Source organism: Haliaeetus leucocephalus, unplaced genomic scaffold, assembly GCF_000737465.1.
Source record: "Haliaeetus leucocephalus isolate CR32 unplaced genomic scaffold, Haliaeetus_leucocephalus-4.0 Scaffold92, whole genome shotgun sequence".
Taxonomy (NCBI): domain Eukaryota; kingdom Metazoa; phylum Chordata; class Aves; order Accipitriformes; family Accipitridae; genus Haliaeetus; species Haliaeetus leucocephalus.
The window spans coordinates 11,790,749-11,817,190 of NW_010972528.1; the positions used below are offsets into that span (position 1 = coordinate 11,790,749).

At 45.8% G+C, this 26,442-nt stretch overlaps 1 protein-coding gene across 1 annotated transcript; it reads right to left on the minus strand.

The window, feature by feature from the left end:
- Nucleotides 1-4,661: 4,661 nt before the first annotated feature.
- Nucleotides 4,662-26,006, minus strand: SLC7A10 (solute carrier family 7 (neutral amino acid transporter light chain, asc system), member 10). Its single transcript, XM_010585239.1, has 11 exons — nt 25,970-26,006; nt 22,046-22,250; nt 15,080-15,231; nt 14,114-14,239; nt 12,962-13,115; nt 11,157-11,280; nt 10,958-11,061; nt 9,745-9,841; nt 6,363-6,512; nt 5,824-6,001; nt 4,662-4,789 (listed from the first exon to the last, which is right to left on the minus strand). The coding sequence occupies exons 1-11, from the start codon at nt 26,004-26,006 to the stop codon at nt 4,662-4,664; spliced, it is 1,455 nt and encodes a 484-aa protein (XP_010583541.1).
- Between the last annotated feature and the right edge of the window lie 436 nt (nt 26,007-26,442).

Sequence of the window (26,442 nt, forward strand, 5' to 3'; positions counted from 1 at the left end):
CCTATAAAATGGAAACGGAGTAATAAATGATAGCTGTGCACTTGCAGCAGAGTTTGTAGATCGCCTCTCTGGTGCAATAGGTATGTCTTATGACAAACCAAGGAGCTAACTTGAAAAGCCTTGAGGGAATAATATATTTTTTTTAATCAAGACCTTTTTCTGAGAGGGACAACTGCTTTTACTTATTTAGGATTTTTGGTCTTTGCAGGAAACTTGAGTTTTAATGTCCCAGGCAGGCATTAGGATTTATAATTCAGTACAAATGGCTATCTGCCCATGACCTGAACTCGCAGGTAGCAAACCTCGTCTGTCTCTTGTCAGTCTATTACCCTAGCAAACTCTGTTCAATAAGCCACCCTTCCCTTTTCAGATTCTGGCTCTTGTGATCTTGGCTACAGGGATTAAATGGTGACCAAAACTGATGTGAGTGGTAGGGGTTTATGTTTTATTCCCTCTTCATTCTTTGTTTCCTGCCTTATGATGCCATCTAGGTCTTCTTCCCTTCTGTTGCTATCTCTTACCTTAGATACTTTAAGACATTTATTTTTGGCCTCTCAGCATCTCTTGGCCACTTTCTAATCCTTTTCCTTGGATTTTTCTGTTTTCATGTGTCCAAGTGCAGAAGTTTCTTGCTGAAGTTAGAGCACTGGTGAGAAGTGTCAAGGAATAAGGGGGGTAGGTTTAAACAAAGAAAGTGGCTTTGCTTGTGTTCGCAGCTGGGGACAGAGGTGGTGACCCAGGTGGGTGCATCCTCCTGAGACAGAGCACAGCCGTCTGAACTCTAAAGCTTTAGAAAATGACAAATTCCAGCAAGGTTTACCCTTGATTTTGTTTTTTATGTTTTCATTCATGACAGGTACTTCAATATCTCTCAAAACTCATCAGCTGAATAATTGCTAACTTCTTGTCATTCGGTGCTTGGTACAAAGGGGCTAGAAAGCAAACACGTTTTGTTTTCTAAGTTTCAAGAATTCACAAATAAGAGAGTGAAAAATGAGAGATACCTTGACAAAGGCCTCTGAAAATTAAGCATGGGACAGCACCTTTGCTGGGGGTGGGTTGGTTGGTTGTTGGTTTGTCTGTTTGCTTTCCCCTCAAAAGATGAGTCCTTTTTTTTAGCTTCAGCTCTTCAGCACGGAGAGGCACGTTTGCTCTCACAGCGTTGGCTTGTTCACAGAAAGGAAACAGGAGCAGGGTCTGTCCCGGGCTGCCCAGCCCAGCTCAGCTCCTCTCCAGGCGACGGCAGTGTTCTTCTGGAGCCGCCAGCTCTAGTCCTGCGGTCGAAGGCTGGGTCAGGGTTGCGCTTTCAGAAGTGATCGAGCGTGGCTAATGAAATCTTCTCTGCATATTTTTAGATACGTTTTTTGTAAAGATGCTTCCAGATGTGATACTAAATGCCCAGTGACTCATCAATCTTTTCTGAGTTGGATGAAAGCTCTGACCTGCTAAGAGTCTCTTAGCTTGACCCTGCTGAGATCAAACTCTTCTGGTTTATGTACCAACGAGAACTGAAAACAACCCAATCCTTTATCAAGTTGATGAAAACGCTTGAGAGCGGCTGGGCCAGCAGCAGCAACTCTGCCTCATTCTCCCTGTGCTTTCCATCGGTGCCCACCCAGCTCCTATTTCCTACTGAAAGTTGTCTTATTTGGGAGAGGGACTGTCTTCCCGCTCTTCCTTTTACGCAGCAGGTAGCACAGTGACGTCGTGATCTGTTGCTGCTTTTCTCGGTACCGTGATAATGCATATAGGAATAACCCAATACTTCTTTTACTGACTTTGCATTCAGCTGGCTTACAGGTGATACTCTTGTTAATACTTGCATTATCTCATTTTCCCTCTGAAATTCTCTGAGTGCTGTATTATTGCCAGCGCTAAAAGAATTTTCTGCATTACAGCCTCTAATATTTTATGCTACATAAATATAATAGCATATAAATACATAGTCTTACATAGTATTGCATTGCTTTTAAAGCTTTGTTTAAACTCCTTTCTTTTGGAAGCAACTTGCTTTTCTGTATCAAGCATCACAATATTCTTGACATGCTTGTAATGTCAGCTGTCTCAGGGATTTTCTTTTGTTCAGTGGGCTTTAAAATACTAGCGATTATGTCTTCTTTGGGTCTGTTGCTTCACCTTTTGGAAAAATCACAATTAGATGGGGTTGAGCATGCTGCTAAATTTCATTTAGCATATGAATTTATCTTTCTAGTTCTGTACGTTGATTTCTATGGTTAGAAATTGTACACATTAGGATCTAACTTTTGCAAAGCCTTTTAAAAATAATATATGTGATGTTGGGAGCACAGATGAAGCTGTTCCTAAAAATGAAATAAGACATCGTGGAACACCTTTTGGGGATTGGTATGTAATTTGAAGATGATCTCTACTAAACCAGCCTGTTCTAAATTCAGCCTTCTAATTTAAGGGCAAGTGTTGATTGTTTTAAAGCATGGTAGCATAATCAGGGAAAATTTGAGCCAAACCCGGTTAACAACTATGAGGCAATTGGTCCTTGAATTTTGCTTTTGATTTCCTTAAACAATAGCCAAGGAAAGCCTTGATAGCAGTTACAGCACATTATTATTATAATTATTATTATTATTATTTCTACTACTACTACTACCTTTCTCATTACCATACAGACTTGTTTTTTCAAGAGCTGCAAAGTTTCTGTGCTGGCTGATTTCCATACCTTAATTATTTAAACAAACGAAAATAAAACCACACCAAAACTTAGCAGTTCTGAAAACAATCATTATTGCTGGTGCTATAATACATTTAATATGCTCACTAGATAATAAAGTTATTGAAAAAAATAATCTGTTGGAAATTATACCGCAGAAAGTGGATTTTGAACCATAGAAAATAAGACTCAGCCACAAGAGCCTCTGACACGGGTTAAGTGTTTGGGTGCTGCTTAGCCAGTGTAAATAGGGCAGGTGTGCTGTTAATTAAAAAAAAAAAGGCAAGCTGAATATATATGATTTTTATCAGCAAACTTTATATATTCATAGCATTATTTCAAATATGGAATCTCTCTTTACATGTGTGCATATGTACACACAAACCCACATCTTTTTCTTGAGCTAAATATATATTTTAATCTCTTATGATTAACAGCTTTATACAAAGAGAATAGTGTAAGTTGTGTTTCTTTTTAGTGTCTACCATCTGAAAGTTTGGAGAGAGATGGATAGATATTTAAAAATAAAAATACTTCTGAATAATGCATTGTGTTGGAAAGGTACGTTCCTTAAGCTCGCTCCTTATTTTGGGTCTATTCTTAAATCTTTGTAGAGCGTGTGTTACTTGACACACTAAGAGATTAATGAATCTTAATATTTATACCAGGGCCTGTAACACATAGAAAGATATACTTTTTAAATTAAATTCACATGGCTGTTACCAAGGTTACTGAACATGATAGTTTTTTGTTTTCAAAAGTTGCAAAAGAATGGTAGTGATTCAAAATATTGCTCGCAGCTGTTCTTGCATTTTGCATTTTCAAAAGAGTCTTTGGTGTGAAAGTGGCCATATTGCTACAGCAGCAAACCTCTCTATATTAATTAAATGCATGAACTAGATTTTTTTTTCCTAGTGTTTGCCACAAATAAAATATGCAAAACACTTTCTAAAGAGCATCTGATGTGAGAATGATTTAGGCTTGTTACTTGGCTGAGCATAGTGGAGATGGGGATTTGTCTCTGAAGCAATGTGGTATCACCTGACACTTCAGTAAAAAGGAGAAAGGTCAGGCTTCGTTCCCATGTTTCCCTCGAGTTCGCACTGCTGAGCCCGCTGCAAACCCCTCCACATCTCTGTCCTCCGCTGTCGGCACCCAGATAGCGCTGAGCTTCACGCAAGAGTTCCCGGGCAGTGCAATGAGCTCCATCCCCATGCGGGATACAGGAACCCAGCTCTGCCTTTGCAGAAATGCTCCAAAATTGAGATCCTTCAGATTTTTATCACTACTCTGTATGCTTTTTTTCTGCATCACCAAATGATGTCTGAACAGTCAAGCAGACTGTTGATTTTGGATGATTGACTCTAAGGTCCGCCCGAGCAGGTTAGCGTTCAGCACAATGACCCTGTCCCTGGCTGGGCTGGCGCTCGGATGGAGGCACCGGGCTCTTGCAGGTATGTGGAGGGATGATCCTTTGGATTGTAACTTTGACACCTCATGTGTTAGGTGGGGATTCACCCTGCCCAGGGACAGCAACAGGAATTTTTCCTGCTGGCATGGGTGTCCCAAGGCCTCCTCGCTTTGTCTTGATCTTTTCCACTTTGATTTTGCATTGGGAGCTGCCCTACTTTTGAAATGCCTAAATTTGTATGTCTCTGATGGACCCTCGTGGTTGCTAAAATCAGTATTCCAGAGCTGTAGCTGTGCTGCTTTCCCCTGCTGAGCAAGTGCACTGCCAGAAAAAAACAACCAGCGCCTTATTTTATATTTTATTACTTTTTTTTTTTCCCCTCTTTTTTTCTTTTTTTTAGGGAAAGACTAAAAGCTACAGATGCCATAAAGGGTGTAGCTCATTTTACGGGCTTCACTATTGGAACTCTAAAAACATTTCTTTTTTTTTTTTTTTTTCCAGAAAAACATTTTGCAAAAATCAGCATGTAAACAAGAAGCCACTTCAGCCTCGGAGGCCGCGTCGTTATTTCCTCGCGGCCGTCTCGCTCGCTGGTCGCCAAGAGCGGGCCGAGGGTGCCTCCTCCTCCTCGGCACCTCCCCCCTGAGGGTAGACCACAAAACACAGCTTCTGTCCCCAGCACGTCATGGACTCTGCGAAGAGCAAACGTGCGGGTGGTTAATGGGGATGCTCGAGCTCTTCTAAACAAAAGCGCGAGGCCGGGGCGATACAACGTGTGAATGAACGTGCATCTTCCCAAGCCGGGGCCGCTCGACTCTGTCACTTGGCCGACTGCCCCCTCCAACCCCAAAGGGGGTTGGATGGAGGTGAAAACATCTCCAGCTCAGCGATAAAATAGCGTTTGCAAAGCAGGGGCAGGTTAAGAGGGGGCAGCTTGAGGGCTGCCTCTCCGTAGCCCTTCCCCGGCCCCTCACAGAGCTGCCCAGCGCTGCCCATGGCCGGCTGGCAGGGCCGGGCCGAGATGGCTGCCAGCCCTCCTGGCACTGCGCTGGCCCTGCGGCAACGGTGGGGACCGCTGGTCTTGGGGAGCGGAGCCCTGCCGCAGCTGGTGGAAACCCTCCGGTGAGAGCGAAGGGCTGCAGTGTGCTTGTTTGAAAGTCCTCGCCTCGGAGCAAAACAATTAAAAGCCAAACACAACCAAAACAGAAGAGGTTTACGTGCGGTTTTAATTTTACGTGAGTGATCATGTAAGGCTTTCTTATCTTTTGAGAACGAAATAATTCATCATGCTGCGCGGGGCTTGTGCAGCAGGATGTGCTGGTGGCACGGTGGGAGGGAAGCAGGGCAAGCGGGAGGCAAAGCTCTCCGCCATTTATTAGTCCTTTTGTGATAGCTCATTTAGCCTTCATGTGCTTAAACTTACGCTCCTGCATACCTGCTCCGGGATGGGCTGCTGTGAGCGAGCTGAGTGCATGGGGAGTTGCCCGGGGGCACAAAAGGAGGCAAACATGGCCAGGAGCGAGCAAAGCAGTTGCCCACGGCAAGCGCCGTCTGGCCACTTTGTGCCCCTGGGCTGCCTGTGACCAAGAGTGGTGGTGGGGCTCGCGCGGGCAGTTCCCTGCCTGTTTTAGTGCCGATGCGTCAGAGCACGTTAAGCAGATCCCTGCAGACCCGAGCACAACCAGCGGCCCCAGGAGCGCAGCGAGGCACCGCGGCGCTGGCTTACCTATTAGCCTATTTACACACTTTGGTTTATTTCTCCAGTAGACTCCAAGGAAAAACACTGGCACTCCAGTTAAAATGATAATGAGTCCAACTCCACAGACGACCGGCTCAGAGTATAAGCTGAAGATCAGCAGAAATGCCCAAAACACCAGGTAAGTGATGGGGATGAGGAGGTTTACCTACCAGGAGAGAGCAGAGCAGAGCAAAACTGAGCAGAAAACCAGCAGTGGCTGACTGGTGGTGAGGGGCTGCAGGGGGGCTGCAGGCAGCGCTGCGGCTTCAGGCCCCCCCATGGGTCATGCCCCCTTCCCTCCACCACCGTTGTCCTCTCTGCCCATCTCAGCAAGTTCACAAGGGGTCTGCCTGTGTATCCTGTTTGTACACTAATGGCACGTTGGGATGTGGTTTGGGACCTTAAAACATTACCACTACATCAAAAAATAAACCATTCTTCAAAACGGGAGGATGGAGGGCTTGGTGTGCCCATCCCACCCTTTGCATCACTATTGCAACCAAGAGATTTAGCTTTAACATTGTCACCTTGATAGGTCTGAAGATTTTGGGTTTTTTCCAGCGTAACACGATCAGGCCTATAATTGTCACTCCGTAGCAGAGGTAGTTAATAAATGACACATAGTTGATTAGTGTGTATGTGTCTCCAACAAGCATGATGATAAGAGTGGCCAAACACTGCAAAGAGAGAAGCATAGCCTTACTTGAGGCATTACTAGAAAAGGTAGCTTAAAACCAACAAAAACGAGCGAAAAACCCATTAAAGCAGTTAAACTCCTTTTCTTTATGGCCCCCGCTGGGCATCTGCTGCCTCCTGTGGTTTGGTGCATTGTCCCCGAGCTGTGCCACTGGGGCTGGGGCTGAATGGGGATTTAGGGTTATTTGGGGCATGCTGAAGCCAGAGACCAGCAGGTCTGTTTATAAATACGCAGGGTGCTGGCAGAGGTGGCTCCGCTGCCCGTGGCCAGGCAGGCAGGGCTGGGAGGACGGGCAGAGCTCTCCAGCACTCCACTCAACCCATTTCTGTTGTGTGGTTTAAAAGCTATCGAACCCTATGGTGAGGACTTCTGATGGAAGAAGGATTTCCCGCGGACTAACATGTTGTCGTCAGTGCACTACGTTGTTGCGGGTGTCCTGTATATTATAAAAAAATAAGAGCTTTGCCCTTCCCCCCCTGCCAGCACACAGCTCACCCTGCAGATGACCGACATCATTAATCTTTTGAGTATTACTGGTGTTTGGAAACTGGCAGATGGATGGTGGAAATTTCTATGCCTACACTTGCTTGTTTATACTGTATTTCTGCATAACTCTGTAAAGCCAGGACAGCTGGCTCGGGGGCCAGGGGGTTGTTCCTCGGGTCCCACCCCCCTGCCTGTCGGTACCCCAGGAGCTGAGCTGAGCTGAGCCGAGCCCTTGCCTGCACCACTTGCTGGTCCTGTGAACGGTGTCTGCTGGTGGCCAGGGCCTGAGGAAAAATAAATATCCAAACCCCTCCAGAGAGCGCTCAGGATTTTGGTCTGTGTTACTCCAGGTTCTCTTTTAGCTTATGTCCCTTTTTCTTAATTAGCTGTTCCAATAGCAAAGTCCTCCCGGGACGGTGGGCTTCTGCACCACCGGTACCAGGCATTAAGCACCACCGCAATCAAACAACCCTTTGGTCCCTCCATTCCCCTGTTCAAAGCAGGGATTGGCAAGGGGATTTCAACACCTTGAGCAGTCTCACTACAAAATGGATTTAAAATAGGCCAGCATTTTATATCGGTGTCATATAACATGTTCCCTGCTTTCCTCTGACAGGTGCGCGGTGTTGTACGCACATACGACCCTCTCCTGCCACTAATGGGTTTCACAGCGACGCCGCTCGGAGCGATGAGGTTTCGTGCGTAGGTGACACTGATGTGTCAGATCTGCTCACAGCATAGGCATGATCCCCAGGTGGTACGAGGCTGCAGAGGGGTGTGCTGCTCCCCCCAATCGCCTGGCCGCAGTCGCACGGCAGGCGGGAGAGCCGGCCGCTCCCCACGGTCTTGCAAAAAACCCCTCAGTCTGTTTATTTTACATTTAGCTTGGCCCCTTGATTTTTGAAAGGATTAGTAAAAATACAGGTCTCGCTGGTGATGTTAAAAAGGCCTTTCTCCATGTACAAAGAAACCTTTCTCCATGCAAAGAGCGAGGTGTGATTCATTGGAAGAGAAAAAGGAACCTGATGTATTAATTAGGTTTGCCTAAAGTCTGACCCAGTTTGCGATTGTAGCTGCCTACACGATATTATTTTTATATTTCTATTTGTTAAGAAATTAATATTTCCTAGCAGCATTTGATATACCCTGAGCTGCATTAAAACGCCTTCAAATGATGAATTGATATGCAGTGTTCGTTCTGTGATTTGCACTGGAATTCAAGGGGAATGGTTTGAGCAGAGTAGGGGGCTGGTGTACGCTCGATGGATCGGCCAGCTTGGCTCAGGCAGCACTCTCGTGGTGGGGCTGTTTCATGGAAAAACAGCCTCTGAAACTCAGCGTGTTATTTCAGCCGATGTATTTTTAAGGACAAAGGAGTTCTGCTTCATCGGCACCAGCAGAGAGCAGCTGCCTGGTGGGAGCCCATGATGGGGCCAGTGCTCTCTTGTTGTCCGGAGCAGGGCAAACTGTGGGCAGTTTACCCCAAAACCCTGCAGGGGCAACACACGAGATGTTTGTGATGGGTCACTAAGCCCTAGGAATACCGTAAGGCCTCAGCTAGACATGTGTTTTGTCATAAAAGCAGAATGTGCAGGAGGCTTATTTGGTGAAATTTGGCCTGGGTGTATTGTGCCAGAATTGCTGTTAGAGCTGGGAGACACAGAAATGTGCACCTTCCTAGTGCATCTGGGGTCAAACCCTCGTTGTTTTGATATCAGTGGCAAATCTGCAGTCGGCAGCAGTTGATGCAGGCCAAGATTTCAAGCAAATGCCCTTTGAGGAATTCCCTCGCTCGGGCCGTGCAGCCAGGGACGGCAGCACCGGGAGTCATTTTCCTCTTTAATGTCTTCTATGCTGCAGTAAACCCCATCACATATTCTAGCTTCACCGTTGGTAAAAGTGTGTGAAGCTCTTTCTTTGTTTCAAATAATAATTTCTGTAAGTCATTAGTATCATGGAAATTTATGCTGTAAAAAAAGTGAGAGAAATCTTCCCGCGGGAGCACACCAGCAACCTGACCAGCCCCGAACCCTCCCAACTCTTGGCCTGTTGGTTTCTGAGCTTTGTAGGTGACCTCTTGTCCGCCTGACGTACCATTCAGCAGATATGTTACTCAGGGCCGCTGTAATCATTGTCCCTACTTCATTTTTTGGCCCACAGAAAAGAAATACCTCAGGTCCTCAGAGCACTGCCTGATCATCCCTCACAAGAGGTCTTGCTCTTTGAGAGTAGCTTTAGGAGCACTTTGTCCTCTCCATGTGACCTGCCATGTCTCTGGCATTGATGGCAGGATCTAAACCAGCCCTGCCCAAGTGGGATTAGTAGTGACCATGGGGATTTCCAAATGTTTGTGCAAAGAAGGCAAAATTGGAGCTTGTCTTTTCTTAAATGAAGTATCTCTGTTTCAAAAGCCAATCTCTGTCTCTGCTGTGGGTAGGACAAGTGGTAATGGGCTTAAACTGCAGCTCAAGTTAGGTATGAGGGAAACCCTCCGGGCGTCAAGGGTGGTTGGGAGCAAGAGGGATTATTTCCGAGGCTGAAGGCTGCTCCTCTCTGGGGCTGTTGGAGCTGCTCAGCCAGCACCCACCAGCAGCACTCCAGGCCGACTCGCTTCTCCTCCTCTGGGGTAAAATGGCCTCTCAAGGATTTTGCCAGCTCTCCTCTCCGTAATTCAGTATTTCTAAAAGCAGGATACAGGGTGACGGAGCAGGGACGGTAAAACTTACACAGACGAGCAGGGCAGGGATGGGCGTGCAGTGCTTGACGTGGATCATGGCAAGCAAACTCGGCAAATGGCCTTCTCGGGCACCAGAGAAACATAACCTGGAAATAAGAATAGTGATGCTGAATCCACTGGGTGTACAACAGCCTCTTCAATATCTAGCCATATAACATCTCTAATCTCAACCGCCTGCCGTGGAAGGGAGTTGCGACCTATGGGTGCTGGGCTTGCGACTGGGAGACAACTAGAGACTGCCTGCGTAACCAGGCGTAAGTTATTTAAATTAGACCCTTCAGCATATGAGGCCTTTAACAGCTAATGTCATCTGTGAAATGACCTGCTTTGAGATGCCGAATTACGTCTGAGGAGGAGGATTGAAATCTGCCCAGTCCCTGTCTGCTGGCCAGGGTTGCCTTCTCACCCAGGGTGGGATGAATACCGTGAAGGTTGTGTGGTGATTAGCAATACATAGCCAAGGCATAAAACCCCTCATAGATAGTATTTCCAATGTCAAAAGGGTTTTGGATAAGGTTTAACGTGCCTTAAGATTTCACTTTCGAGTGCATAACCTGTTACATATGCACTCAGATTTGTTGCATCTCATTATACTCATGAAAGTGCTGAGATAAATAACTTTCCCTAGGTACTTAAGACTTGAGTCATTTCCTCAAAAAAAATTTTATAACTTTTTAATTAAGTTCAGAGAGGTCAATTAATATAAATAGACTTTATAGACTACAATATAATAGACTTTACAGATTCTGGCCCCAGTATCAGCAGTGTGTGTGCAAAGCATCTTGCCTGAAAGGAGTTTTTCCAGCACGGGAATGAAAATGTCTGTAACTGGGAACAGCACCAGGCCCTAAAACTCCTCTTTAAGCAAAGCACAGTTTAGCTCGTAGCTACTGGAACCTTACTGATGTAAAATGACTTTGGTTCCACGCTAAAGCCATGTTTGGCTCTTACTGTGAGTTATTCCACATCTGCAGAGACTTTCGGTAGCTCATAAGGATTATTTTGCAAGAGATTCCGCAATTCAGTATTACACTTGCTGATTCGAAACAGAGCAATTCATAACCAAATGTATCCAACATGCCCAACAACAACCTCATGCTCTACAACATCCAAAATGTCTAGCTAGCATTTCTTTAGCAAATGAAATTAAAACAGCCCCTCCCCAAATTAGATAATGTTCATAAAATTGTACTCCATCTAACCTTGATGAGGTAAAAAGGTATCCATTTATTCCTCCAAATGTAGATAGGGCCACTGAGACTGGCATAACCCAGGAAAAATAGCCCAGTAACTTTTCACCAAATGTCTAAAGCAACAGAAGGCAGAGAAACTGAAATACACTGCAAAGCACAGAACTGAAATCAAAGTGTATTTTAGACATCCAGGGAATGGTTTACTTACTACCGCCACAGCGTTGGAGGACAAGAGCTCTTGGGGTGACATGGCAGTGAAATATGCAATGTTGGTGAACGTATACACAAATGTCACCAATGGGATGGATATGAATATGGCACGAGGTAGGTTCCTAATAAAAGAATTAGGAGGGTAGATAAGAAATTACAGTCATGCATAGCGAGACCACGACAACTGTGAACGGCCCGGGGGAGGTGACCCAGCTGGGTGGGTTCATTGGCTGTTTCTCTGGAGGGGGCAGCGCTTCCATCGGCTCTTTGACCCACTGCAGGTTGGAGAAGGCTAAAAGTGCTACGAGATGCCACATCTGCAGGGGAGCTCCCTGGGGCAAAAATACCATGCGCTCCCTTTGGGCTGTTGATTGGGATTGAGGCAGTGTGTTGCCGAAAAATGAAAATAGCCATTTCTCAAAAGCCCTATGTACAGGCACCAGTGATGGAATAAAATGACTTGTTTTGCTTTACTTTCACCTGCTCTGAAAATGAATGGGATCCTGTTGTTCAGGTGGCTGCCTTGGCCCATCCCATGCCATAAACCTGGTCTGGTCGTACGACACCATGGCAATTTACAGTAGTACAGATATACTTGACCTCCAATCCAGAGACCTCCTTCGAGGTGGACACCTGAACTGTTTGGTATCTAACGCAGTAATGCATTTTTCTCTGCGTGTCAGATTTGGAAAATAGTTTTTAAAAAATGTATTTAACCTTTGTGATTTTGAACAGATTTAGTGAAAATGGGAAGTGTTTTTGGTTATCCAATTTTTTTTTATATTTTAGTTTCCCCTCAGAGGCTGCAAAAATAATTAAAAAAAGGCCATTCACTCCTTTATCTCTTTATTTCTCAACTAAGGCCATATTTGCTTTATTTAAGTCATAACTTTTCATTATTCAGCTTTGAAATTGTGGTGGTCCATTAAAATGTTGGTGTTTTGTTGGGGGAACGTATTACCACACTTTCTTTATTCCTGCCAAGTTCCCTGGACATGCACTTTGCCACTCACTAGTGTGAAGGCATGTGCAGAGCTGCTTGTGAGGCTGCAGCTTTAATTCATTTCCATCCAGGCTGTGTAATAGTTTAAATTTCTCCTTGTTTCATTGCTGTGTGTGTTGGATCCCCAGAAATAACGAACGCTCCAAGAGCTGCTCTTGGCATTTGTCATTCCACTTCATCAGCTTAGAAATGTTGAAACATTTGAGCTTTGCTTTACTAAACTGAAATTCACTTTCCCTCCAGCTTTCCTAGCCTGCTCATGATAAATCATTTCCAAGCCCCCTCCCGTACCCAGGACCAGCAGCAACCCGACGTCGGTCACCCCTGCAGCCGAGCTTGGGCAGGGAGTGCTGCCTTCACTGCGCAATGACTGTCTAATCTTCTCTTTCAGGTGTCTGTGGAAGAACGCCTTTGGGTGAAAAAGCAAAGCGACTTCCAGCATAATTCAACATTTTTCTAACAGAAGTGATTCTCCCTATAGGTACTTGTGTGGCATCTCATCAATGGTTAATTTTCTGCTATAGAAGCACTGTATGATTGAAGAGTGCCATAAAGATACTGCTTTGTCCGTAGGCTGGTTTGATTCAGTCAATGCCTCATGCAATACATTTTTAATTTCAGTGTTTCTTTCACATGCCTGCTATCTGTTCTAAACAAAAAATCTCTCTCTCCTTTAGACAGACCGGTCCCATAGACATGGAAGGACATCGCTGCAGCTTATTAAATGAATAATATTACCAGATGGCTCCAATGTTTCAGCACTTCAAGAAAATGTGGATGGCATGGAAATGGATACTTGCCTGCGGGGATCAACCAGTTCTTCTGTTACATAGTTCAAGAAGTTCCAGCCACTGAATGCAAATGACCCTTGAAGAAAAGCTAATGCTAAATGCCCCACGGATGGAGTCATCCAAAAATTGAATGCGTTGCTTGGTGTCAGCTCTTCGTAGTTTCCTGCACAGAGAGTGCAAGCAAGAGTTTAAGCCACCCCTACCTACCAGAAACACTGTAAAATAGGTAAACTTTTGCTTTTTATTCTTTCTTTTTGCTCTTTATTCCTTATTGGATTTGGGACTTCACGCTCTTCACACCACCATGGGCTGGCATTGCACTTGCAGTGCTTTCTGTGGGATGGCGTCCTGGGGAGGCAGCTCGGGCTGTATGCACGGGCATCCCTCACTGCCATCTGTGCCATGGCATCGCTGTCACCGCCGTGACTCATGGGACCCTTTGCCAACCTGCACTGTCTGAGGATGGCTCCTTGGCGGGGTAAATTCCTACCTGTTCTTAATGTGGTTTTCTTTCACAAGAGTTTGGTGGTGTTTAGTAGAAATACCAAAAAATAAAATGTCTGTGGGGCTAGAAGATTTATCAGGATTGTGGGACAATTACCACTGAGAAAACAAGTTTTCTGCTCTCTGTAAATGTCATATTTCATCTTCCTTTATATGACTCATCATATACACGATAAAAACATTGTGAGCCTTTTGTGTTTTCTGCTTTCCATTAAGTTGGTGAATCAGCGAGAGGTTTTTTTGCCTATTTTTAATCTTATAAGTGACTTTTTGTAGGAAATTGGACTAGTGCCCAAAATGAAGCAGGTGTCTTCCTGCAAGGCATCGCTTATTCATTTTATACCCAGAGCACTCCAAATTTAAGGAACATAGAACAGATTAAAAAATTTCAGTAACTACTCCAAAACAACCTCAGCTGCCCTCCTTCATTCTTTCAAAACCGACAAGGCGGGCCGGAAAGGGACTTGTTTAAGGAGATACAGCTGATTTCTCTGTTGTGCCATCCTTTCCACAGCTGTGTAAGTATACAGCCCTGCAGCTCTGCTAAACCCAGCACCCCTTCGTAGTCAGTTTGTAAGGAGGAAACAGTGCAGTAAGTGGGAAAAGTCAAGTCTATCAACAGTACCATACCCGTGTTAGAGCTGTCTCACAGAGTACCTTTAAAGATCTGTATGAAGCCCACAATAATGATAAGGGCCAGGGCTAAGAGTTTTCCTGCTGTAAATATATCCTGAATGCGCGTTGCCCATCGAACGCTGGAGCTGTTCACCCAGGTCAGGAGGACTGGAGAGCAAAAGACCGAATTCAGTGAAATGAAATTATGTTTATTTAAGAACACACAGTCAAAGCATTGAAAAACATAGACTGACGCACACATTCCTGTGGGGAGCTCTAGTGTGGCTGGGAGCAAGGGTGAGGAGGAGCGTTGCCTTTCCCTAGGAGACTCCCAGCCGCAGGGGCATCCCTGGCAGCCAGCAGCCTTCCCGGCTTTGGGCGCTGCCGGTCAGGGCTCCCCCCAGCTCTAGTAACTGTGCCTGAATAGTGCTCAACGTGCAGGAATCGCCGCCTCCTCATGGAAATGGTTAACGTCTTCAGACCCCGCAGCTCTGGTTTGCTTTTGCTGGCTCCGTAAGTAATTAATGCAGAGCTGGTGGTGTGCTGCACTTCCTACACGATCGCAGTTGTGAATGTCAAAGAAGACTAGGAAGGGCTCAGCTGGTGGTGGGTAACCCATGCCGGTGGGTAACCCGTGCTGGTGGGTAACCCATGCCGGTGGGTAACCCGTGCTGGTGGGTGACCCGTGCTGGTGGGTCACCGGAGCTGGGCGCCCATGGCTCTGCGGGGAGCGCAGCACTGCCCCATCCCACAAGCTCACCTGCCACCACTTTCCCTGAGACCCGCAGGGATTTGAGCACCGTTGTGTCCCGCTCCAGCCCACTGTGCTTGCTGCAGGCAAGTGGGAAGGGACTGAATATCCCGCACCGGTCACAGTGCCTGTCCGGGGACCTCTCCGCTTGCCTTTTGAGTTGTGGCCATGACCCTAGCCTGGCCAGAGCGGCCCCTCGAGTGGTCCCATGTAAAACCGAGGCAAGCTTTGTGTGTGCGCGAGAAGCAAATACTCACGTAAACACACCATGGAGAGGATCCTGGAGGCATTATAGGGGGGGATACAGTTAGGGAAGACGGGCTGCAGGACATAGTTTGAGAAGGTCAGTGCAATGACGGCCAGACTGGTCGGGTACATAATAAGCACTGCGCTCCATAGCAGCAGAAACCTGAAAAGACAAGAAAAAGCACAAGAAAGCAGCGCTGGGGGTGTGCTGGAGGAGGTAACGCACGCTCAGCTGTGCAGTGCTTCGGGATGGCTCCCAAGGCATCAGGACCGAGCACCTTCATCCTGGTCGCACCTAACGGTCACCTACTTGTGCCTCTCCTCATCCCTTTTCTCATGTTCCCAGCACAATCCGGATTTTAAATTAAGCATTTTTAAGCAAAGCACAGTTTAGCAATGTATGGATGAGTGAGGATTATGCCCAGCGGGCACACTTTGACTTAGCTCTGTATGTCAAAGCAAAAGCATCTCCGTTGCTCCTGGGCTGACGTGTTACTGCAGCAGATGGCAGTCCCTACGTTGAAGGCATCTCTAAAGGGTTTGGGCAGGCCCACCAGCTGCGGGCCAGCTGCACTCTTGGGGCTGCTACCAGCTCCCCAACAGTCATTGGGGGGTTTCTTGTCACCGTTCAGGTTGGTTCTGCGACGTGGGCCAGGGCAGCGTAGTGCTGCAGTATTCTGCAATCACTCAGCTGGGGTCCAGCCGGGCTGGTTGTCTGCCTCCAGCTGTGGCTGAAGGTGATTGCACTGAATGAGGTACCCTTGCAAATATTAAGTGTGAGATATTTTGATTTTTCACTCTGGGAAAAAGAAAAAAAATACTTATCTTATAAAAGCAGCAGTGGATACGGTTAGTGCTTTAAAATATTTGAAGTATTATTATTTCTGTAGTGAGAAGTAGTCATTGCAAGAAAGTGAAATCGTTCTTGCCATGTATGTACATAAACACACAGGTACATACACATTAATTCATTGATATGCATGCGCAAATGCAGTGTGCAGGGATGCCCAGCACAAATGAGGATCAGAAATTATATTTTCAAATAAGACAGTGTAATTTCTAGATTACGTGGGTTGGTCTTTTAAAGGCTGCTCCCTTCCAGCATGCTGCCTGCTGTCAGCCCCTTAAATCTGGCACAGCTGGGGGAGTCCCTCTGGGTGCTGTTAACCTGGAGGGAGGGAGTGCTGCTTGCTGGGTGCTCCTTGGGCCAAGGCGGTGAGTGTCTCTCAGTCCCATCTTTTACTTTGCCTTGTTGTTTCTGAGAAGTATGGGGCAATCTGATGCTTCCTTTTTCTTGTGAACTACCAGAGAATTAATTTGATAAACTGGCATGGTGCAAGAGCTGGCTACCTTCCCAAATGGCACTATTGTTTTTAAAACTCAGGGTTTTTTTTCTTTCTCTTTATTTTGTTGTGTGACTCTTCCCCCCTCCCCCGCCCCCCCATTTCTAATGTTTTTCATCATGGTTCCAGAGCAGTTTCCTCCAATAATTGCTTTGTGCTATTTGGTGCTGTGGTTGGTGTACTCAGTTTGGGGTAGCTCTGCAGACCATGCTTGCTGGGTGAGTTAATGCAGCTGGTCCCCACTGAAGACTAAATATGACTTAAAGACTGCAATAATAATTTGCTGATAGGGTTGGGATGCTGGCAGTGCTGAGTGAGGTCAAGTTCAGCCCTCAATGCCCCTGCAGGAGCCCCAGCTGCATGTGCCCGGCAGGGCTGCTGGCAGGGCTCAGGCAGAGCCCCACCAGTGGGGCCATGGGGTTTGGTGGGCAGAGGCCACCAGCTCTTCCCTATCGCATTTATCTTAGCCCATACAATTTACATAGGCCAAGAGCTGTGTTTGGCTAAAAACGTTCAGTTGGGAGAATGACTCTGAAAACAGTATTTCAGGCAAAATTGGCCCTTGCTTCTATGTTGTAATATGGAGTGTGTTACAGTTGGTATTGGGTAGAATACGGTTTAATGGTAATGTGAATAATTCAGTAGATTTCTGACAGTCAGTTTGCTTCCCGCTGAACTGAAATACATGCAGGACTGATAACACCAATTACAGTAAATGCAGAATTTTAGCAGAGGGTGACAAAGTTGCACTGTCAAATGGGAAGCTCAAACGAGAGACGGCATTAAAATCAGAAGGAAGCTTGCCTAAGATACAGGCCCACTTTTATCTTGTTTTTTCAGGTAAGTTTTAACCAAAGCCTGGTTCTGAGAAAAAGATATCCGCGCTGGTCAGTCGGATCACGTTCACGTCCCTGAACATCCAGCTGTTGGGGCCGGGGCTGCACCGCTGAGCACTTGCCTTGCTCTCGTAGTGCTGCCGGGGCCAGGATCAGGAGCCGGAGGCCCAGCCGGCTGTGGGTGGCTGTTCTTGAGTTAAATTGCTCATGGGGAGGTGGCGATTGCTGTGGCTGGCAGGCAGGAATTAATCCCAATATGATTACCCAACAATCTGAGTCTTCTAGGAAGTCTTTGCTTTTAAAGCACCACCTTTTATCATCTGTTGTGTAGGAAGAGCTAAGAGTACAATTTCCTTAGCAAAGAGCAACTGTTCCAGATCAGCTGTAATTAATTTAAGTGACACAGGGCTGAAATTTCCTGCAGGCATAACTGAGTTTCAGATGTCCTTGCTATCGCAGTGCATGCAATTTGACAAATCGAGGTGCAAACCGAAGGGCTGGGGTGTGCTTTCTGCCCTGGGCAGCCGTGCAGAGGGAGCGTAACCAGCGCTGGGAGCCTCAAGTCCAACTCGAAGCAGGAGGATGTCATCGTGGCACACCTGTACTTACTTTGCCTGGCTCTTCAAATGGAAAAGTGGGGGAATTACTGCCCAGAGGGCTGAGCTGGGGCACTGAGGGTGTCAGGAACTGAGCCCGATCTGATAGGCTTTCACAGTTACTCAGTAATTTACAGCACTACAAGAACCTATGAAGTTAAATCTTCTCTCGTTGCTAAGAAGTGATCCGGCCTTTAGAAACAGGCTCAAGACAGCTGAGTGTAGAGAAAAAGAAAGATGTAGCTGCTCTTGTGATTTTTTTTACTTTTTTTTCCTTTCCTGAGCATTGGAGTTTGCGTGGGAAATCTGAGCTCCTGCATGTACTGATGGTGAGAGGGATGGTAAAATAACCTCTGTGCCTGTATTCTGAGCAAACCGTGGTTGCGCGTAACGAGTGTCAATAGGTGCTAGCTGGCCTCTGCTGTGTTTTTTGTTGTTGACCCTGATCCAAAGTCCACTGAAGATAATGGCTATCCTCCCATCAATGTGCCTGTGCATTAGACAATGTCTCTAATTAGATTTTTTTTTTCCCCCTCACATTTTAGAAACACACTGGAATAAGTGACAATCTGTGGTGGGACATACTGTTTTTGGGAAGGTGTGGCATTCATGTGGAAGTGCCAGTCATCCCTGAACCAAAACTGAATTTTTTGCAGATATCTCTGCATATTAATTTCCTTACCTGTGGAAAGAAATGAACAGTGTTGTTTGGTCTGGGACTCTAATAGTCTAGTGGACTTGGTGAAATTTGTTCTCAAACATGTATTTGAGATGTGCCTGTACTCCCAAGAGGATCTCATGTTTGATATAAAAGATCATGGAGTCAAAGCAGCCTGTGAAAATAGAAAATTAGAGTGTACCCTACTTGTGCGTCATTAACAAAAAAACCCAGCTTGAAATAGATGCTGTAGTACAGATCACCTTATCATGGCAAAAGCTGAACTGGTTTAAGAAAGTTGGAGCTAGTTTGAATATTATTAGTACTATCCTACGTTGCTGAAAGAATTACTGCTTTTGGAAACTTTAGATTTTTGTAATAACAACAAAAAGGAAATACAGAAGTATATTTGAAGCATGTTTTACTTGCAGTTTGGAGTGCCATTTAGCAAAGTTCTGGCTTGGACATCTCTGCTGATTTCAATACTATTGATTTTTAGTAAGGTCATATGTCCAGTCATCAGTCATTGCTGGTGAAGCAGCTATGTTAGTTGTCATGTTATTGCTGAGCATTCGGAAGAAGTTGCATTTATCAGAAATGCACTAGTGATTTTTCATGAAGTTGAATTTATTCATTGTCTTCTGCAAGAATACATCTTATGTCTATTGTTTACTATTTTGGGTAATGTTCTTTTTATGACCTGTACAGACATGCAAGCCCATATGGATGTAAGATGAGCTGTGCTCAGACGGCTCCAGCAGCGTGGGATGTGACGCGTTCCCTGCAGTTAGTGTGCTCATAGACAAATGCTATTTAAAACCAAGATGATTTCTCAATGAAGATGAAAGCGGGAAGTCTGCTCTGTGGTACCAGACCAGAGCCCAGTGCAATGGGAGCCCTCCCTTGCCTCTTCCCTCTGCCCTTGCCAGAGCTGCTGGGGAGTGTCCCTTCTGCAGGGTAATCTCCAGCTCAGTTTTGCCATCGCCAGTGCTTTCAGCAGCATTTCATGCACTGTCCTTTAGCTGTACTCAGACTCTAAGCAGGGCTGCTGCTTTGCAGCCAGAGCTTCTGCCAGCTCAGGAGATGGCCCTGTCCTGCCAATCTCTCTTTTATTCCATTCACCTTCTTACATCACACCTAGCAGTGTTATGATTTTTTTTTATTTACACAACCAACTATCAATACTGCCAGGCACAGAAGCTGGGGCATGTAGTACTCCAGTGGCTGTTATGATCAAATAGTACTTCTTTGTTCCTTATTCCTGTGCAGAAAAACATAATAAACGGGGAGGATTTTGGGGGGCAGGGACAACACAACAGAAGTTAAAGAGGAAATGTCGTGGTCTGGGTGGGTACAGCACATGCTCCTATGCTTAACTTTTTTGTGTGAATAGACCAAATAATGCAGATTTGCCATTGGAGAATCCTTTGGCAGATGCACTAAAGCCTTGTGTGCTGAATTTGATGCTCTCTGCTGTAGAAGGATAAAATTGGAAGAGGAAACAGAACTTTTGGAGAAGCTGTGTTTTTTCCTTGGGGGAGGCACAGTGCAGGCTCCCGAAGGGCCCCGTTCAGCTTGGAGCCCCACGTCTGCATGCCAGCAGGGGAACGGGTGCTTCTGAAGTGGAAAACTGAAGGTGCTTGTGAGAGTTCTCAAAAGCTGCAGGCGTTAGGTGGTGGCTCAGCAAAGTGCAGCAAGGGCGCAATCCTAGCCCAGCTTTACTGGAATATATGACTGAGCCCCCCCCTTTTTACACCAAAACCTACCTGGAAGCTTCTTGCCTAAGGCAACCCTTTGTCATACTTACGACAGTTTATTTTCTTGGGAGAAAAGGTAAAGTCTCTTTGCAAAGCAAGAACAGGAGCACTGCTTCCCTTCAGGTGACAAGGTTGTGCTTTTTTGATAATTCTTGTGCATCGCAAGCCTGGACGCCAAGCGAGCTGCTGCCATGACAGAGAGCTCCCTGCTTTGGGAGGTGAGAGTGTTGCTCTGTCCCCAGGTAAACGCTGGGTAGTGATTAATTAACAGGTATGTGGTTTGTTACAGCAATTGCAGAGCCTGGTGCTTTCTTGTACCACGCAAATTCTCTGAACACAGCACAGAATGAGCTGAAGAACAACTAAAGCCAGGTTTAGTTGTACTTGATTTCTAATGACTTTCTTTTTCTCCCCTAGAAAGCGTAATTCTTTTGGTTTTATGAAACTCTGATGGTTTCTGGCCTCCTTCACAGCAATATTAATGGGATAGCACTTGTGAGAGCTTGTTCAATTTTATGCTGTTTCATTTTCATGGTCCTTGCTTGCAGACTCTGTTCCTGGGAGCAGGGGATGGGGGAAGCTGCTGACTGCCTGCTGCAGCGTCCCGGGGGAGTGGGGGCTTTGCTGTGCAGCTCCTGCCCCCGGTGAGAGAACAAACCTCAGTGAAGATGAGTTGAGATTTTGGTTAACCAAGCCAATGTTGTTGTTACTTCAATCCATGCTGCGACGCCAGTGTAATTTTCTATGCAAAGTAGGACAGCATTCAGAGGAGCGTTTCCTCCGACTGAAGAAACACGGACTTTCATGAGAACTAGTGTAAGGCAACGGCTTAAGCCTGACAAGCATAAGAAAACTACCTTGTCACCTCATGTTTTTTCAGATGCTGGCTGTGCCTGGGTGGCACTGAGCCAAGGCAGGCATGAGCAAGGGGACAGCCCATGGGATGGGGTGACTGCCTGCCTGTGCAGATTTAGTCTAGCTCAGCAGCCAGCTCAACTGTTATGAACTTGTTTTCCATCTCCAATGAGAAGGAATATTATTTTCTTTTTTTTTCCCTCCTTCTTTTGCTAGTTTGCAGTTATGGTGCTTATTTTTCACAAATAAAACAACAACATGTGGCATGGCCTCTTCACTTGTAAATGAGTGAGCTGGCCAGAAAGTTTCAATGCTTCTCTAGTGAGTTGTGAGTACAGGTTGACTGTTTATTTTTTCTTTTGAATGCATAAAAAAATATACAGTCAAATATAAATTATGACCTTTTCTCACTCGTCCCTTCCTCCCTTAGCGATGCTACTCTATTAGAGGTATTTTCAAAGAGAAATCATGTCCTGAGTTACCGTTTCCCCCCCTCTTTGTATTTACAACACTTGTTTTGTACAATTGCAGTAAGTGAAGTAGTGCTGCAAGCAGCTTTGATTTATGGTAAGTAGCTCCAGCCTGGCTTCCCTGATGCATGAAGCTCCTCAGTACAAGGTACTGATCATTCATGACCGGCACACAGGAATGTCACTTGGCCACAGCATCATTTACAGCATCGTTCTTTCCTGTCATGGACTTTATTGAGTCAGAGAGGGAAGTGAAAGCATCCATCGCCTTCTCTCGGAAGGCAGCACCAGGAGCTCTGCGTAGGGGCGATTTGGTATTTCTAATGAGAACAGAAAGAATCATTTTGCAAAAGCGTTTTATTGACAAATGTTCCCTGTCTCTTCCAAGTCAGGTGTATTTTCCACACAAAATACTTAATACAAATGTGTTTTCAAATTACTTTATAGAGATAGGGTACTTACCCAGCTAACCCACCAAAAACCTCTGTGACGTAGGAATAATCCCCTCCCGATTTGGGGATAGTGACTCCCAGTTCAGCGTAACATAGCGAGCCAAGGGCAGCCACCCCGCCGCCAAGCACCCAAATAATGAGAGCGAGTCCCACTGAGCCGGTGTGCTCCAAAACTCCTTTTGGCGAAATAAAGATCCCAGAACCAATGATATTACCTGGAAAGGACAAAAGGTTTGCAGTGAGGTAAAAGAAAGTGAGAAATGCACTTTTTTTTTTAATTAAAAAACCCCACAAAACCAACCAAAACAAACACACAGCCCCCACCCAACCAAATAAGACCCCCCATCAAACCCTCTCTTCCAGATTTTGCACGATTGTATTTTATCTGATTACACCCTGGGGAAGGCATTGCCATTTATCAGCAATCAAGGACGGTAAGCACGTGCTCAGCTCTGCTGAAGCCCAGTAAGACTCGGGCGAGCATCTGCATTTGCAGCTAGCAGTTTTGCGGCACAAACGCAGACAGCTTGCACAACTGTCTGCTGTCACCCACCATGCCCAAGTATTTTATCAGAAGGAGTTAGAAGTGTCTTTGTAATGAAGATTTTAATCTCCTGAGGGGAATCTAAACAAGGCAAGGCCCATCTTCAGGGGGGCTGGGAAGTAAAAAAAAACCCCCACACTGTAGCATTATCTATAATGTAGGGACAAGGGTTGCTCTTGCCAGCAGGGCAGGTTTAAGATTGTGCTTGAAAAGTCATCTCAAAGTCTCAAATATTAGAAATTAATTAATGTTTTATATTTGCAATACCTGTGCAGCTTAGTCATCACCCACAGATTTTTAAAGGGATATTGTGGGGTGACTGAAATATCGGACAATGTGGACTTTGTGCTACTAATTTTGTTTGATTAGCCTGTGAGCCGAGGGAGTGCTGGGTGTAGAAAGGAGTGCTGGATATCACAGATGCTCTTTGTTTGCATGGGGCCAGGGCATGGCTGTCCTCCCAGGCCAGCAGGAACTGCTTTGCAAGAGGTGCCTTGTAGCTGCTCAGGATCTGGAAGGAGAGGTTTTTGTCAGGCTTGGGACTTGTTGAGCAATACCCAAATAGCACTCTTTTCCCAAAAGGATGTGAAGACCTGGCTGTCATAGGACTCTGCTGAGGGCTTTCTTCTTTTATGAATTAGTATTAAAATCCTCCCTGACAGAGTCGAGTTTCAGCCTATGTTGTTGAATAGCATTTCTTACCAGTGTAGACATGAAAATAGAATATTGGATACTGGTCGTTAATGAGGTATTGTCACCTAAACGAGCTTCCCTGCAGCCTTTGAACCTGCGTGTCATCAAATCTAAGCTCTCTTCCTCTCCACTGCTTTATAAATGCTTTTTGGCTCACAATGTATAACAAGCTCCCTAAACACATCCAGTTATGCCAAATTTTGCTGCGTTTGGCTTCAATTCTGTCCTCACGTTTCTTAAAGCAGCTCCTGGAAGCGCAGCTCATCCAGCCAGTCTGCCCTGGTTGTGCTTGTACATAGCTGTGTGTTTGCAGCACACGTGTTGAAGCAGATACTCTGATCTGTGGTTTGAAATGAAATTAAGGTGGAAAATAGACAAATCCAGCAACTGATAAGCTGGTGGCTGCTTCCCAGCAAGAGCGGGAGGGTTGGAGGTTGCGGGGACAGCCCTGCTGCTGCCAAACCCCTGCAGGATTGCCCAGATGGTTTTGGGCTTCTTGGAGCAATGGGCTGCTTGTGGTATGAGGGTCTCGCCACAGGTGAAGCCATTCCCTGACTATTAAAGCGTTAGTATAGCACTGCAGTGGCAAACCAGAGAATCTGACTAAATACAACAATATGTAATGAAATAAAGATACATTCTTGGGATGGGGTGGTGGGACGTGTGCTGTGCCTTTTCTGTTTGCTGGCATGCCAGTTTGTGAAAGGGCACTGCTGTGTATGAGGGCTGTGTCAGGTATAAAAGCTGGCTTTTCAATATTACAACTGAACCATGTTACGAAGTGCCCCCAGGCAGCTCAATCTGCGGTGCGGCGGCTTCGAGTAAGGCTATCTGAGCCTAGCAGTAAGGAAATATCGGTACAGATTAAAGATACTGATGCAGGCCCCCCACAAGTTGCAAAATTGGTTTTAAAAGGCATGATGTTGAAAAAACCTTTTTTTCAACTTTTTGTTTTAATTTGTAAGCTTTGCCGCTGGCCGTGTTCCCCTGTGTAAGAGCCCTTCCATGGGTATGGGCAGGCCAGAGTCATCTTCTTTTTAGATGAAAGCTGAGAGCCACAGCTGCCATTTTAGGAAATACACTGAATAGCACCAAAATTTTGATAATGCCTTTAAAGCAATGTTATTAAATTTTATATCATCCCTGAAAGCCACATAAAAAGAAAAAAGATTTGCTAGTGTATTGTTAAAGGGCTCAGCAAGTGACTTCTGTGGCTGGCTGGTCTGGCTCTGCGACCAGTGCTCAATCTGCTCTTCAGCGCTCTCCCACAGAGGACACTTTTTGGACCACCAGCCATGAGGTGCCTCCATACCAGTGACACGGGGGACCCTCCCGCTACATGGGACACCATCCTCCACAGATGGGTGCAGCGCTGCACGAAGGCTGGGGCCATCTCAAGGGGTCTTACTTAAAAAGTGGCAAAATGCCAGGCAGGGGCGGGTTTGTATTCGGGAAGGAGCTGCATGTGCAAGGAAACTGATTACAGGTTGACTCGAAGTCTATTTTAAATGCTCCTTTTGGCAGGGAGGACAGCTGTGCAAATCTCCTCCCTCTCTCCCCTGCAAAGACGGGCCCTGGAGCAGGGATGTCCCTTTGGCACTGGAGCTCATGGACGGAGAAATGGGAAGGTGTAAGATGGGTGGGAGCAGGGAGATTTGCAAGGGAAAGGGAACAGCCAGCTCTGCTCACCCACGCTCTTCCCTCCTTCCCCTCCGGAGCCGGTGGCCAGGTTGTGCTCAGCAGCTCCCAGTCTAGAGACTGTAAAATAGGATGTGAGGGATGGAGGTTTACTCTGGAGAGGAGCTGAACAAGAGAAGATAAGTCTGCAAATCTGCAGATGATGTTTGTAAGGAACACATTTTGTGTGTGTGTGCATGGGCTGCATTTTTTAATGTCCATGATGCACAGATAAGGTTAAGCCAGAAACAAATGGCTTAAATGATGATGGAGGAGATCAAGGGTAGAGCTCAGGAAAATCTTGGCAGTGTTGAGATGTCAGCCATGGAGGGAGGCCCTGAGAAAGACTGAGGCATTTCCCACCTGCGACCTCCTGGTGCAGCTGGCATGGACAGCCACCAGGACCAGAAGCACTTTCTATGCATTTAAAAAAAAAAAAAAAAAATCAGATGAGGGATGTAGATTTTATCAAAACTAGATCATACTAGAATAACAGTAAAATTAAATATTGTTATCCCTTAGCTGAACTAGCACAGGGAGCCCTAAGCAATGCTACAGCATTAATCACGGCAGCTTGTGCTGAAGGAATGGGTTTTGATGCAGATGAGTCGCACAATATTATTCATGGCACTAACAGATTTGTTCTGGGTCTTCCCTACTGGGAAGCTACACGGCTGGAGTGGAGTGGTGAAATCTTTCAAGAAGATATATGAGGAGTTAATGTATTGCTAAAGCGTACATAATACTTGATAAAATTTATGGGGCATTTTGGTCATAGTTTCTCCTGCTGGCTGAAGCGTTGCAACATATTTAGAACAAACAAGCTTTGCTGGAAGACTGCTTGTGCCCTGTTCAAGAACTGTAACAAATCTTGAATTTAAGCTGAAAAAGAAATACCTGCCTTAGGAGTTTAAAAACTGTCTTGACAGTCTTTGGGACTGCTGTGTGCTGCAGTTGTAACAGTGATGCATATGGAAGAGGGTCTTAAGTTATAAAGGACCCTTAAAAATGTTCCGCTACCTACCAGCATAGATACCTCTGTATCTCTGGTTTTCATAGATCAATGTACCTGAAAATACTGCAATTGTGGGAGGAGCTGGTGGTGTTTTGGGGAGCATGCTGAACTTTGGACGTACCACTTTTCACCACAATAGATTTGTAGGTTTTAATTGCCTCTTTGGGATGGGACAATATTCCTTTCTGGCAAGCCCAGCACTGAACAAACAGGAATCTCCCAAAGACAGAATAACCCATAAATGAATCCTCTGGCTCCTCTCACGCAGCCTCCTTCTGCTCAGTGCTCTCTTTCACCTTAGCTCAGGTTTGCTGCTATTTTTGGCAGCAAACAGCAGATGCAAATACCCATCCTTCAGCAAGCTCTTGGCTGGAGCTTCCACTCCCACGCTTTGTGTCACCTTTTCATTGTGTCAGCACGTGGAGAAAGGATAAAATCCAAACACAGCGTGGCATCCCCCAAACTGATAACAGATGAG